Source organism: Astatotilapia calliptera, chromosome 12, assembly GCF_964374335.1.
Source record: "Astatotilapia calliptera chromosome 12, fAstCal68.1, whole genome shotgun sequence".
NCBI lineage: Eukaryota > Metazoa > Chordata > Actinopteri > Cichliformes > Cichlidae > Astatotilapia > Astatotilapia calliptera.
Genome location: NC_137433.1, coordinates 31,582,531 through 31,597,126, shown reverse-complemented (window position 1 = coordinate 31,597,126; position 14,596 = coordinate 31,582,531). Strand labels below are relative to the sequence as shown.

General features: G+C 40.0%; 2 protein-coding genes across 2 annotated transcripts; one reads left to right on the top strand and one right to left on the bottom strand.

Moving 5' to 3' along the window:
- Positions 1–2,659: 2,659 nt before the first annotated feature.
- Positions 2,660–4,350, bottom strand: LOC113033847 (gamma-crystallin M2-like). The gene is made up of 3 exons (XM_026187989.2): positions 3,965–4,350; positions 3,061–3,303; positions 2,660–2,975 (listed from the first exon to the last, which is right to left on the bottom strand). The coding sequence occupies exons 1-3, from the start codon at positions 3,995–3,997 to the stop codon at positions 2,697–2,699; spliced, it is 555 nt and encodes a 184-aa protein (XP_026043774.1). The 5' UTR covers positions 3,998–4,350; the 3' UTR covers positions 2,660–2,696.
- Positions 4,351–5,627: 1,277 nt separating this feature from the next.
- On the top strand, positions 5,628–12,699 carry inpp5e (inositol polyphosphate-5-phosphatase E). The gene is made up of 11 exons (XM_026187986.2): positions 5,628–5,727; positions 6,236–7,108; positions 7,788–7,911; positions 8,000–8,097; positions 8,201–8,325; positions 8,908–9,027; positions 9,152–9,259; positions 9,721–9,882; positions 10,188–10,303; positions 10,424–10,560; positions 11,613–12,699. The coding sequence occupies exons 2-11, from the start codon at positions 6,306–6,308 to the stop codon at positions 11,743–11,745; spliced, it is 1,926 nt and encodes a 641-aa protein (XP_026043771.1). The 5' UTR covers positions 5,628–5,727; positions 6,236–6,305; the 3' UTR covers positions 11,746–12,699.
- The last annotated feature ends 1,897 nt before the right edge of the window (positions 12,700–14,596 follow it).

Genomic DNA, 14,596 nt, shown 5'->3' with positions numbered 1-14,596 from the left:
CTGTGTTATTTAGAGCTGCCTGAAGCCTGAGCGTTTAGCTCATAAAGATTTCTTCAACATCCTGGCCTCATTATTTGAAGGTTTGACCATATTTAATAGGAGCATCCACCATTGTAACAGAATACACTCACCAGCTACTTTGATCAGCTGTTTGTTAACACAAACATCTAATTAGCTAGACACATTTAGGCATCTAGAGTTAAAATGACCAAGCAACAGATTTAAGTGACTATGAAAGTGGTGTAGCTTGGCAAAAAAGCGCTTACCAGGAGGTGGCTGGAGAAAGAGCCCCCAACAAAGAAAGATTGGATAGGAATAATGGAGGAAATATATAGAATGGAAAAATTTACTTTTTTTTTTAACCTCAAAATGGACCAATTTCATAAAAACTGGAGGAAGTGGGAGAGATTTGTTGAAGGTGGTAACGTGAGATGAGATATTCACACAACTACTGGAAGAAGGAAGGTCTGCTAAGGACGTGGTCACGTTTTTTTTTTTAGTTTTTTTTTTTAAGGTAGTTTATAAAAGAGACTGGAAATACCCTTCCGAATATGATCAGGGATGGACTGTAAAGTGCTGAGTGGACAGTAGTAAAAACCTAACGACATGGGACCTGTAAAGAGGTGGAGGGGAGCTCCCCCAGACCGAGCAGATCTGCGGGTTTCACTGTGCCATTATGCCATCGTTAGTGCGTAGTATCTTTGTTTGTTTGGTTGTTTTTTTTTTTTTGTTGTTTTTTTTTGGGGGGGGGGGGGTGTTTGGGTTTTTTTTTTTTTTGTTTGTGTGTATTGCTAAATTAAAGTACCTTTTTATAAAAGAAAAAAAAAAGAAAGTGGTGTAGCTGTTGGTGCCAAATGGTCTTAATAGTTGAGAAACTCGTGATCTACTGGGACCACGAAATACAGACTAGACTGCTTTACAACCACAATATGCAGAAGAGCATCTCTGAATGTGCTACACATCAAACTTTGAAGCAGATGGGCCACAGCAAAACTTGACAACAGAAAATTGGGAAAATGTTGCATGGACCTGATGAATCTTGGTGTCTTGTAATTAATTTCTTTGTACTGAAATGATAGAATCAACTGCTGTTAGGCCATGTGAAAATTCAGAAAACATGCACGCCATCACCAAATGTCATGGTTGTTGAGATATATCAATATGTCAGAACAACAAATAGAGAATAAAAACAGACCATGTGCATATTGTTATTATGTAGCTGCTGTATATACACTGTGCTTTCAGGGTGCTTACCTGTATGCCTGCTCTATTCTTTTGCTCTAATGAGAACAGGACTGAGGGAAACAGTCTTGCAGAAACAAACCTAGGTGGTCCAACAATAACATTTGGATCTAATAACAACTCACGCTGAAACCTAACTGGTACAATGTAAATATAATCAGAGAATTTCAGCTATGCAAGTATTTACATGCCATTGTCCAAGTTTACTATAGAAGACTCTAGACACAACTGTTTTAGTTCTACTCAGAGTGAGACTAAACTTCCTTTATTTCAACAATTGCAACTATTGTTTTATAAACAACAAAGCTGCAGATCAGCATCATGTATTATGATTTCTCTGCTATTAAACAAAAGGCTTTACAGATAGTTACAGGCCCAGAAATTTACAGTGACTCTAAATGAAGGCCTCCTTCTTACAGCATGCTCAGAAACACTTACTGCTCTTTACAAGCATAAGTACTCAGTGTGTGTTTTGGTTCTGTGGAAAGATAGTCTTCACAAAGGGTGAAGTCTACAAATACTGTAAAAAACTAAAGTATCCTTCTAGAAGAAATCAAAAATGTCATACCAGTAACCTATAAGCCTGTAAGTTAAATCTGTATTCTTTCTAATGGCCAGCAGAGGGCGACTCTTCTGGTTACAAAGAAGACTGTTTACAACCAGAGAAAATGAATGTTCTTACCCTCAATAAACACTTTTCTAAAGTGCTCATGCTCTCAGTCTCTAGCTTGAAGCCTTAATGAATAGAATATGATGTTCATTTTTTTTTTTTTTAATTTGAGTCCCAGTTAGAGTAGAGGGGTCAAAAAAGCAAACTATGCTTTGGGTCTCTGTTGTATCAAACTGAAATGTCTCAGGGTTTCTCTTATTTAGCCCCCCTGGTGAAAAGGCTAGGCTCAAGACCAGAATATAACTAAACAATAAATGTCTACTTCCATCTTTAATATACAGTCTATGTTTTGGTTTTTTTGGGGTTTGTTTTGCCTTTTAATTTTTAATTTTTTTTTTTTTTGATAGATGCAGTGAAGAGTGACAGGAAAGCAGAGGGAGAGAGAGGGGAAGACATGTGGCAATGGTCATATTTGAACCTGGGCCTGCCGATTTCAGCCATTTGGCTCATCCCAGTGAGCTAAATTTGGGCCCCACAGTCTATGGCTTTTAATGTAAAAAGATATGAAAAGAAGGTTATAAGAGGTTCACTGTGACAGTGAAGTTGTGGTACATATAAGTGAACATTTTGTGCTAAAAGGTTGCACAAATTTCACTTGTAGTTGATTTTTGAAAGAATGTGGTTTGAAAATAAGAATAAAAAGCAAATGACTTGCTTCTTCTGAATTACTGAAACGTTAGAATTTCTGAATGAACGTAAGTACTCAAAATCTACTCAAAATAATCCATGACTTAAACACACCAGTAGTTCAGTTCATGACAGCTTTATTTAGTGCAAAGACAGCCTAGTAGCAGGAGTCAGTGATGCGCCTCATGCTCATGAACCTCATGCCGCTGAATCCCATGTTCATGAAGCTCCTGTACTCTCCAGGCCTCATGTACATCATTCTGCCTCTGTAGTGGGGCTGCTCGTACATCAGCCAGTGGCCATCCATCACATTGCAGGACATGCAGTTGGACATGCGGTAACGGTCCATGATGTTATCACAGTCGTCCATCAGCTCATACATCTGACCACCAAAGTTCTCTCTCTCGTAGATCCTCATCCTGTAGGATCCCCTGTACTGTGAGGCAGAAGACAAATGGATTTAACTCAGAGTATTTTAATGATGTCATCCAGGGTAAATGACGACTGGCGTAAAATCTTACCATGGGGATCATACGGCAGGACCTGATGCAGTCGTTCATCCCCATCATGCTCATGTAGTCAGAATATTCACCCCTCCTCAGGAAGTACTGGTTGCCCATGTAGTTGGTGCGGTCGTACACCATGAAGCAGCCTCTCTCAACCCTGCAGGAGTGGCACCTGCTCAGGTAGGAGGACATGTCAGGGCAGTCGTTCATGACCTCATAGGAACGACCCAGGAAGTTCCTGTCCTCGTAGAAGATGATCTGAGGAGAGAGAGGAAACGAGCACATGTGAGGCATTTAATTTTTGAAGCTGAAAGAATTGGTGAGTTCAACAGTAGTGCTGTTAAGTAGAAAGTTCAGGTGCAGCTTTAAACTTCTAATGAGGAATAAATCAATTTAGACATTTATACCTTTCTGTTAACTCTTAATGTGTCAGCTCCATGTCTGAATGAGCGATCTATGATTTTTCTATAAAGGTAACTAATCTAGTTTTATCAGGTCAGACCCAGCAGCAGTATAAATCATTTATACAAGAAGTGCACACATTTGAATCCACAGAGTCAGATGGGCACTCAAAGCACAGCAAAGTTCTCTTACTGAGCTGTTCAGCTCATGAGAGAAGCTCTTAACAGAAGCTAATATGTACATAGTGACATTTTATCTCGCAAAGTCTGTTTCTATTTTGTTGGTTTAGAATTTTAGAGCTTTTTTACTAGAAGAAATATCTGCAAGCTGTAGTTACTGAACCAAACAAGCACAGGCTCTGGCTGGAAAGCAAAAATAGGACTCAGAGATGCTTTAAAGCGGAGGAAAATTATACGATACACCATTCGTGCCACACCTCATGATTGGTTGCTGTTACAAATATAAATATTATATTTTTATAAACACATGTTTAAGACCTTAAAGGCAATTCTCTTACCCTGCTCATCATGTTCATTCCAGTGGTAGTCATATTGCTGATTATTGGGCTGCTGGCTGAGCTGCTGGTTGAGCTGCTGGTTGCTGCTGATGTTTCTGCTCTTGCACCAAACTGTATCCTACCTGGTTTAACCCTTTCCTTTTATACTAGACCCGACCGCACCAGCCCATTGTCCAAACCTCCTGAGTCAGCAGCTGTGTCATAGACATGCACTGAATATGTAGGGTTTTGTCCACATTTCCAGGGGCCAGCGAGCTTAGAAAATCCATTCAGCTGCGGTTCTCGTACATCACAGGGTCAGGGAATGGGTGAAAGGGTTAACAATCGGAGGTCACACCTTGACATTGTTTATTCAGTGTGACTTACACTGTTTTGTCAGCAGCAGCGTTTTTCTGCCGTTTCTTTGTGCTATTTGTAAAGTGACTGACTTTAACGTGTTGTAGTGAATGGAAAAGCTTTTGTCTTTTCATGAAAACACCCAGACAAGCATTTTTTTTTTTCAATCAACTGAGCTAAACTAATGACGGCAAAATAAGTTACTTAAAGAACAGAGGATCTTGGATATTAGCAATGTAGTGCACAATAATATTGAGCGATTGAGTAAATAAAAGTCAGAAGTTTAAGTTCAGAGTCCATAAACGTAATTCTTTATCATCTGACTATGGCCAAATAACTAGTAAATGTATCTGACTGGATTATAATTTAAAGCATTATAATTTATAGCCCCATAGTATGTTTCTTTAAAAAAATCTTTGTAAGCTGACTAATACTTTTAAATACATCATTCAAATATATACTGGATATATATATATATATATATATATATATATATATATATATATATATATATATATATATATATATATATATATATATATATATATATATATATATGATCTAAGCTTTGATCTGAGCAGATCAAAGCTTAGGTCATCTTTAGGTCTACTTGCTGAGAACAAAGGCTATGCTCTTGATTGTGATGTGAGGCAAAGTGGACAAATTGTAAGAGAATTAGAAATTAAATTGTAGCTGCAAATATCTACTCAATCGTATTACACTACACTGATTAAAATAGGCATGTTTTATGACATTTTGATGAGGGGTGGGCATGTTACTTGTGCTTCCTGACCTTTGTTCTCTGTCATTTTTATAAAACACCCATGAGTCTTTTGATGTCAATTATATAACATTTTTTTCTTGGCATTTTAAATGATATATTTAGAGAGCCAAAGCAAAAAAAGTGGTGCTCAAAAGAGGAAGGGAGTAGGAGCGCAGGATGGACTTTGGATTTGAGCAGTGTTGTCAATAACTTTGGTGATGTTCTGAGAGGTGAGTTGCCTTGTCTTTTTGTTTTTTAAGTATTACTAATACTTATCTTTTGAAAATGTGCACTCACAGTGTTACAGAGTTCTTATGCCAGCACATTGAGCTACAGTGTAAATTTAGTAAAAATTAGCCTCTTAGTAGGCTAATTTAGGTCAGATGTCTGTTGCCTGGAGTCCTCTCTCCTCGTATAAGAAGAAGCTCCCTGGAAATTATTCGAAGATGTGTAAGCTGCAGAAATGAGAAAGCAGGTGGTTATCCTAGTAGTTGACGCACAGGTATGGAAGTAATACCCCTTCTTAGCACACAGGGGCGCTGTGATACATGCTGAGTTCAGACTGCGACTCTCTTGGTAACAGAAATCTGTGTTGTCAAGCGTTGCTAAGGAAGTCACGGAGCTACTTTTAGTCAGTCTCCCTGACACCAACAGTGCACAAAAGGTAGCTTTACTTTCAGCCTGATAAAAGAGACATAAATTGTTAGTGCAAACGACAGAAACTACCAAAGTTATCCGTTTGTTAATGTGGTCACAGAAACGTACGCTTTAGGCAATAGTTAGCACAGCTTTAGCATTTTAGCTTTGTTAGCTGCAGCTGCAGGTTGTTATCCAGTGAAGAGAAAAGCTTAACAGATGACATTGTTGTGTATGTAAACGTGATTTAGATGATGGCTTAAGTAGAATTGTTAAAGTAGACTTTAACGGGACTTTTCGTTCAGCATTAAAGTTGTTGAAACAAGCAGTAATTGCGTTAGCTCATGTGCTTTGTCTTTTTTAGCTACAGCTCTTGCTTTTAATTGCTTGAAATCAAAAATGTTTGTTGTTTCCACTGATTGGGTATTTGATGCAGTAACCCTCTGCCGTGGCTGATATCAGAACGTATATCAGACAGTAAAGTGATCGTTTGAAGGCCATGTCAGTAAAACAAACTCCGCCGTGTGTCTGAACAGGTCTTGTGCCACTTGAAAATGAGAGCGCTTCATCCACCTCACCACAGCTGGACTCAGACATGAGAAGAGGATGACTGAGGATGGAGAGGACGGCCCCCTCCATCACTCCTGTGAGGCTCCTGGTAAAGGAGACTCAATTGCCAATGACAGCAGCAAACTCAATACCTCCATAGTAGATGTAAAATCCACCAACGGGCACAAGGATGACCTTAGGCTTAGAAACACAGGGGAAGGGATCAGTCCGTATCAGCCCCGCCCCCCCTTGCTACCCAGACTGTCGAAGTCCAGCAAAAGCATTTCATTGGAGGAGACTGTGAGAACCAGGAGGCTGAGAAACAGCCAAGAGAGTCTGAGCGACCCAGCTGAGACCGGCTCCTCCACAGACTCGCTTAAAGAGGATGAAACTGTTGTAGCTCCGAGTGGGTTCGTTATCCAGGGTACAGCTGCAGTGAGGAATGAGCGGGATCCCAGTGCGAGACCCCATTCTGCTGTTCCAACTGGATCCCCAGCCTTCCGGGACAGAGGGAGTAGTCTTTCTGACTATGAAAGGAGACCCCGCAGCCAGCAGAGCGACCTTACAGTCCAGCAGTGGAGGGCCGCCAAGGTGCGCCTGTCTCCGGTGCAACCCACCGGACCACTGCCTGCTCTGGAGAAGAGCTTTGCGTCAGCCACTTTGAGGGCAGCTAATAGGATTGACAGGGATTGTTTGGATTATGCCATGCCGGCCAGAGAGAAGCTTGGAGAAAGGCTCCACAGGAACCTGAGCGACAGCCGGCTTTTGGAGAACATGGGGTCGGATAGTGCCTCTGTCAACTCCATGAGGTCCACCTACAGCGTACTCAGCCCCATCAGACCGCAGGATATGAGGAACAGGTAGGTTTAGCAGGTAATATAAAGATGCACCTGTAGTCATCATCCTTGTGCTGGATTTGAAGGCTCTATTGTAAGATGTCCTGTAGATTAAAGTAACTGCACTCAGCTTCCTGTTAAACTGTAGTTACTTACCAGTCTCTTTCAAGGGTATTAAGCTAGTGACACTTAAAAACAAAAGAAGTAAGATGGGGTGTGTTTTTGTTTTGTTTTTGTTTTTTTGTCTGGATGAGCCCTTTCTAAGCTCACCCACTTTATACTCATATTACCCTTCTATTTTTCCTTTATTACAGTACACTTTAGCTCCAAAACCCCCACGCTCCCCTGCAAGCTGTGTTAGATTTAATTCATCTTTCATCATTCATCTTTCATTCCTCTTTCCAAACTAAATTTGAAATGTTTACACGTTAGTCTGCGATACTTTGTGGTAAAGAAATCAACATCTGAGCTGCTTTAGCTAAAAATGCACAAATAAGAATAAACAGCCTCCATTACTGGAGCAAAGAAGAACATAGGTGTGAGGAGATTCAGCAGGGTTTTTGACAGGATGAGTGGTAAAATGGTTCTTAGTCCACTGCTTTAATACTTATAAAGATAAATTATTGACCTGACCTCAGAGATAGCAGCCTTACAGCTGTGATTAAACTCGATATATGTGCTGATTTTACTTTTCGTCATCCAGGAGTTTTATGGAGGGCAGCGTGCTGGGTAGTGGTGCCTTGCTTGGGGCTGAGGAGCTGGACCGCCTCTTCCCCGACAGGAGAGTTGGCATCTACATCGCCACTTGGAACATGCAAGGAGAGAAGGTGGGAGGATGTTGTGACCTGCAGCATCTCTCACAAAGGTTTTTCTGATGGAGAAACTGAATCATAACCAAATTCCTGCCATTTTCAGGGCCTTCCAGTCAACTTAGATGATCTCCTCCTTCCAACAGACTCTGAATTTGCACAAGACTTTTATGTTATTGGGGTCCAGGAGGGCTGTCCTGACAGGTGGATCATTTAATGTTTTAAATAAAAGCCGGTTATTATGATGAATTACTCCGTAATGGCTTTCATTTTCCGCTTACTAATATGTAACTTTGTTTGTGTGCAGGAGGGAGTGGGAGACCAGACTTCAGGAGAGTCTGGGACCTTACTATGTCATGTTATATGCAGCTTCACATGGTGTTTTATATCTCACTGTATTTGTCAGAAGAGACCTCATCTGGTTCTGCTCAGGTCTGTCCTACTCTACGTATTAGTTCAGGAGGGATGGTGATTATGAAATGATATTTCTAAATTGCTCATATTTCTGTGGTGACTTGTGTATTTAATAGCATGTTGTCTTAAAGACAGGGTTTCTGGAGGTATTAAATGATTAAAATTGATTTCTTGTTCCTCAAAACAGGCTTTAAAAGGTTTAAATAGTCTTTAATTCAGATAGGTCTTTTATACTGTTGAATTAATTTTCTTAACTAATCAATTATTTGAGCTTTAAAATCTGAAAAAAATAATCAAAGCTAAGCTGTGAATGTTTAGTTTTCTAGATTAAACCTTTCTATAATATACTTAAAATGCTGTTTACAAGTCGATATGAATATCAAAACACTTGAAAAGATCCTTTAGTTTCAACTTACAACTCTCGACTGATATCCTTGTTGCTTTGGATGAAATGCTCCACCTACTATAACTGGCCAGAGGATTGTGACAAGGATTTTGTTGTAGTGACATGTTGATTTGTGTGCACAGACATGAACCACCTGAAAAGCGCTATACAAATACACGCCATTTACCTTTCTTCTTCTTTATTTTTTTGCACAGAGGCGGAGCACGCCACAGTCACAACGAGGATCATCTCGCAGATCAAGACCAAAGGCGCAGTGGGGATTGCCTTCACCTTTTTTGGCACTTCTTTCCTTTTCGTTACTTCCCATTTTACCTGTTAGTAGCAGCTTTTCCAAGTCAGAGAAGCTTTTTTTTACACTGCACATTAGTGTATTGCATTTAAACCCTACAGCCGGCCAATGTTGCACATTTCTAATGTGTTTTTCTGTTTTTCTCCCAGCCGGTGATGCCAAAGTCTACGAGAGAATACTTGATTACAACAAGATTGTCGAGGCTCTAGCTCTTCCAAAAGGCCTTCCAGATACCAACCCGTACCGCTCCACACCATGTAAGACTCTCTGAAGCTACTTTGTGTGAATAATTTAAAATGTTAAAGCTATTTGGATGGTTTATGCATCAGAATACTTAATCTTTTAAAGATGTAACAGTATAAAAGTGGCATGCAGTCATTCTGATAAGACAAATAATCTTAAAACATTGCATTCATTTTCTAATTGTCCTTCTTTTTCAATCAAATCACAACATGATTGATTGCAACAACTGTAATTAGATTAAACATTCCTAGACACCTAGGTTTAGGATTATTTGCAGGAGGAAGGAATAAGCGGTCTGGCTAATGTACAGGAAGGTTTTTCTCTATAAATATAACAATCTATTTTTGTATTTGTTTCCATGGCCATCTTTGTACCAGCAGTTACTGATGATCTATATGTGGTTAAAATCTTAGTGCTTATAACACTAATTGCCAGTATTCAGTGAAAATTGATGGAATATAATTTTTCACTGCAGCTGACGTCACTACAAGATTCGATCAGGTCTTCTGGTTTGGAGACTTTAACTTTCGGCTGGATAAAGACCGGAGTGAGGTGGAGGCCATCATAAGCTCCACAGTAGGTGGCGATATGAGCCCTCTGCTGGAGCACGATCAGCTCTCCAAGGAAATGAAGGAAGGTATGCACATAGGAAGCCAAAGCGTCAACATTTGCAAAAACTCAGAAAGTTGATTTTGTTCATCTGGACGTCGCGCTTTCAGTGGGAGAAACATTTTGTCACTTCAGACTGAAAAAGTGGCTTGGCTGAGTGATGAAAATGATTTTCCCACAGGAAATGCAACGACTGGATGAGCAGAACCAACTTTCTTGGATTTTTTCTTCCCTACATGATTTTTTATGCATCTAAACAGTTGCAAAAGTTTTTATAGAAATAGGTTGTTGTTTTCCATTGATTCTTATCCTGTGAGTTGTTTGTCCCTCCAGGGTCAATCTTTAAAGGTTTCCAAGAGGCATCAATACACTTCTTACCCACGTACAAATTTGACATTGGTCGCGATGTCTATGACACCACTTCTAAACAGAGAACACCTTCATACACAGTAAGTAGAACAAAGACGTGTCGCACATGACAAAAGATAAACGCCTTAAGTTTTTTAAAAACACTTTGTTATTTCTATTAAAGTGGCTCTCAAACACATAGAACCTCTCTGTGTTCACAGGACAGGATCCTATTCAGGAGCAGGCAGGCTAATGACATAAAAACACTCATGTATACCAGCTGCTCAAACATCAAGACCTCGGACCACCGGCCTGTCATTGGTGTCTTTCAGGTCAAACTCAGGCCAGGAAGAGACAAGTGAGTCCCACTAACATTCACACATACACCTTAGTGCTGTAGTCCTTTTCAATTAAATTTAATTTCACATAAAGTTGGAATTTAATAGCCTGAAAGAAGGCATAAGTAAAAGTTGCCTTTTACTATGACCTATTTGACTGAGAGCCTTCACTCTCAGCGGTGTCACGTTTGGGCCTAGCACTTGTTTCTAGAGAGTCACTGGTGTAGGCATGTGTGGAGACTTATTGAGATTAGGCGCTGGCACAGGGTCTAGGGAAAAGAGATAAGAGCTTTTTTTTGGTTCCCACTCCTGTTATCCCATTCAAGTTTTCAACAAGTAACACAATTTATGAAGTAATATGTTAGATCAGATTCAGATGGGTTTTTTAGTGACACCAAATCACAGTAGTAGTCAGTCTCAAGCTCTTTGTATTGTAAGGTTAAGAGCTCTGCATCAGTAGAAACCCAAGAATCTCCTTTGACTAAGCATTTAGAAAATAAAGGAAGAAAAAGTCATCCCCAAGCAGAAGCAGCCTTGAGAAGACAGAACAGAGTAGAATAGAGAGAGAATGAAACACAAACAGGATGAAACTACGTGCAGCAGTGACATATAAAGGGGGAGAGTAAGAGAGTCCCCCAGAGGCTCCAGGCTTTAGTGATGTAATAAACTGTGCTGTCGTGGATTTTCGTAGGTAGTGCAAAGGTTATCATTGTGAAAGAATCCTGACAATCTTTAGCTGTGGTCACAAAACAGTAGCTCTGTGTCATACAAATTTGATGGCCTACCCAGGTTTATTAAGTTCATGTTGCACTGTGTGGGTTGCAGTTAAATTAAAGTCCATCCATCCATCCATCTTCATCCGCTTTGTCCGGGGCCGGGTCGCGGGGGCAGCAGCCTAAGCAAAGGGTTAAATTAAAGTGTTGCTGAAATATTACAATGCAAAAATCCATGCCTTAAATGATGGTTCTTTTTCACTGGACTGCAATTGATCATTTGGTAAACGATCAGTTGTGCTTTATGCATTTTGACTTTCTAACACCTGTAATGTTGTATTTGCTTGTATTTTTGTCAGCATTCCTCTGTGTGCCGGACAGTTTGACCGAAGCTTGTACTTGGAAGGTATCAGGAGGAGGCGGATCACCAGAGAAATAAAGACAAAGGAGGCCATGAAGAACCAAAGCAGCACGATCTGCACCATCTCTTAAAACCCATTAAGGAACACTCTGGACCAGATCAGGCTGGATTGGATCAGACCTGTGCCAGAAACAGGAAGGCCAGAAAGGACAAAAAGGAAAAACCAAAGTTGTCTTAACTACACAAATCCCAGCTGTGGTCGAGGTAACTGAGGTGCAGCTGTGTCCCGAAGAAGCTGGCTAGACTCGAGGGCAGGGATCTCGAGGTCATGCAGATATCAGCATTCTGGCCTTTATTTATTCTGCCCCCTGTACTCAAACATAACTAGGGAAGGGGGGTCTCCCTTTGTGGCTTAAAGTTCAGTCACATGCTCCAGTGTGGACTGATAAGACCTTACAGACAGTAACAATACCTATTTTCTCTCTATTTTTTGTAGCCGTTTAAGAAGCATCATATACTATAATACTCTGTTTTTCTGAATGCTATACCAGTGTTCAAATGCCTTGTGATTTTTGTCATGAAGTAATGTACTAAACATAACTACAGCACACTTTTAGGTGTCCGTTTTGTGGGGGAGTTTTGAGGATCAGGTCAAATATAGACTCTGAAGAGCATGTTGCACCTTGTTAAGAGCTACTGTTAAATTCAGGGAAATTACAGTTATTTGATGCTTTTATTCAATATTTCTTAAAGGAACTCACTTGCTATAAAAAAAAACGTTTGAGCATTTTAATGATATTACTACTATATTACTACCATTATTGCTACCTTTTGTGTGATTAGGCCAAGTGAACCTTTGCAACACTAAACGCAATGCCTTACCTCTCATCTTATTACTGTGTAAACTGTCCATGTACTGTATGTAGCAGCACATTAATCATCTGCATTCCCAGCATGAAGAGCATTCTGTTTTTAAAAAAAAAGTGCCTGTGGGTATTGTTTTTACATCATCGGGACCTCTTATCCATAACTGTATCTTTTTATGTCACCTGATGTAACATCCCATAATAAAGGTTTGAAAACACCTTTGTTTGTTGGATACATTTTGCCCATAACAGATGTATTTAAGTGTGGGGGAGCACAATGTGTTGCAATGTTATCAACTTAATATAGTAGTTATAATACTGTGTTAAATCTAAGGTGAAGCTGAGCACCAGCTTCCAGAGCTTAAAGATGAAGCCTGTGTGGGAATCCCCAAAACTGCAGTTTCTCCAATGGCCACTTGAGGGTGCTTCTTAAACTGAGTCAAAAATAGTTGTCCCTTTGTCACTAACAAAGGTTAAAGTTAGGGGCATGATGTACAGGCTTACAGCCTCTTGTCAACAATCATGTAGTAAAAAGAAAGTGTGAAATAACTCATGTTTTATAGTCTAGATTCTTCAAAATAGCTATTCTTTTCTTTGATTACTGCTCTGCACACTCTTGGCATTCTCTCGACGAGCTTCATGTGATAGTCAGCTGAAATGGTTTTCCACTTGTTGGCCCTTTTCCCGTCACTCTGCAGTCCATCAGATCCCAACCCATCTAGACTGGGTTTAGGTCAGGTGACTGTAAAGGCCAAGCCATTTGGTGCAGCACTCCATCACTTTCCTTCTTGGTCAAATAGCCCTTACGCAGCCCATAGGTGTGTTTGGGGTGACTGTCCTGTTGAAAAATAAATGATGGTCCAACTAAACGCAAACCTGAGATGGGATGGCATGTTGCTACAAAATGCTGTGGTAGCCAATCTGGTTCAACGTACCTTCAGCTTTGAAAAAATCCCCAACAGTGTACCAGCAAAGCACCTCCAATCCATCACACCTCCTCCACGCTTCACAGTGGGAACCATGCATGTAGAGACCATCTTTTGATCTTTTCTGTGTCGCAGAAAGACACAGCAGGTGTAACCAAAGATCTCAGATTTGGACTCGAGCAGTCTCCTCTGAACAGTTAATGTAGAGATGTGTCTTCCACTGACTCTATGAGGCATTTATCTGGGCTCTAATTTGAGGTGCTGTTAACATGATTTTCTGAGGCTGGTGACGCAAATGAATTTATCCTCAGGAGCAGAGGTGACTCTTGGTCTTCCTTTCCTGGGGTGGTCCTCAAGAGTTTCATCGTAGCGCTTGATGGTTTTTGCGACTGCACTTGGGGACACATTCAAAGTTTTAGCAATTTTTCGTACTCACTGACCTTCAGTTCTTAAAGTAATGATGGACTGTTGTTTCTCTTTACTTAGCTGACTGGTTCTTGCCATATTATGAATTTTAAGTTGTCACAGCTGTTAGCTGTGTACAAACCTTACTTCTGCACAACACAACTGATGGTCCCAAACCCACTGAGAAGGCAAGAAATTACACAAATGAACCCTGACAAGGCACACCTGTGAAGTGAAAACTATTTCAGGTGACTACATCATGAAGCTTATTGAGAGAAGGCCAAAGTTTGCAGTGTTGTCAACAAAGAAAAGGGTGACTACTTTGAGGAATTAGGGTGACCAACCATCCTCCTTTTTTGCACTTGTTGACTTGTAAAACCCTATATGATATTTTTTATTTTACCATTCATTAACGGCACAGAGAAGGCATTGTTTTCTTTAAACAAACAGTATTATTAAAGTTCTTCATGACTGGGCCAAGTGTCCACTTTTTGGGAAACCAAAATATGGTCACCCTACTAAAATATAAAACATATTTAGAGTTAATTATCTGCATTTCTTTGCTTCATAATTCCATATATTTTGTTTTATATATTTGATGTCTTCAATGTGTATCTACAATATAGAAAGTAGTAAGAACAAAAAAAAAACATTAAATGAGAGGTTGTGTTCAAAGTTTTGACTCTTAGATTGTGCGTTTCTGTGAGAATATCCATGAAACACAGACAAAAAAATAATCAAGTCAACATATGTAGACAATCACTGCAGGTCAAACACCTGCTTTT

Bases quoted from the DNA above. Each gene is read 5' to 3' on its own strand.
- LOC113033847 (XM_026187989.2), bottom strand. From the start codon at position 3,997: ATGACTACCACTGGAATGAACATGATGAGCAGG. The intron at 3,304-3,964 runs GTAAGAGAATTG...CTCTCTCCTCAG, and splicing joins GAATGAACATGATGAGCAGG to ATCATCTTCTACGAGGACAG. The intron at 2,976-3,060 runs GTAAGATTTTAC...TCTGCCTCACAG, and splicing joins CCTGCCGTATGATCCCCATG to TACAGGGGATCCTACAGGAT.
- inpp5e (XM_026187986.2), top strand. From the start codon at position 6,306: ATGACTGAGGATGGAGAGGACGGCCCCCTCCATCACTCCTGTGAGGCT. The intron at 10,304-10,423 runs GTAAGTAGAACA...CTGTGTTCACAG, and splicing joins AGAGAACACCTTCATACACA to GACAGGATCCTATTCAGGAG. The intron at 10,561-11,612 runs GTGAGTCCCACT...TATTTTTGTCAG, and splicing joins CTCAGGCCAGGAAGAGACAA to CATTCCTCTGTGTGCCGGAC.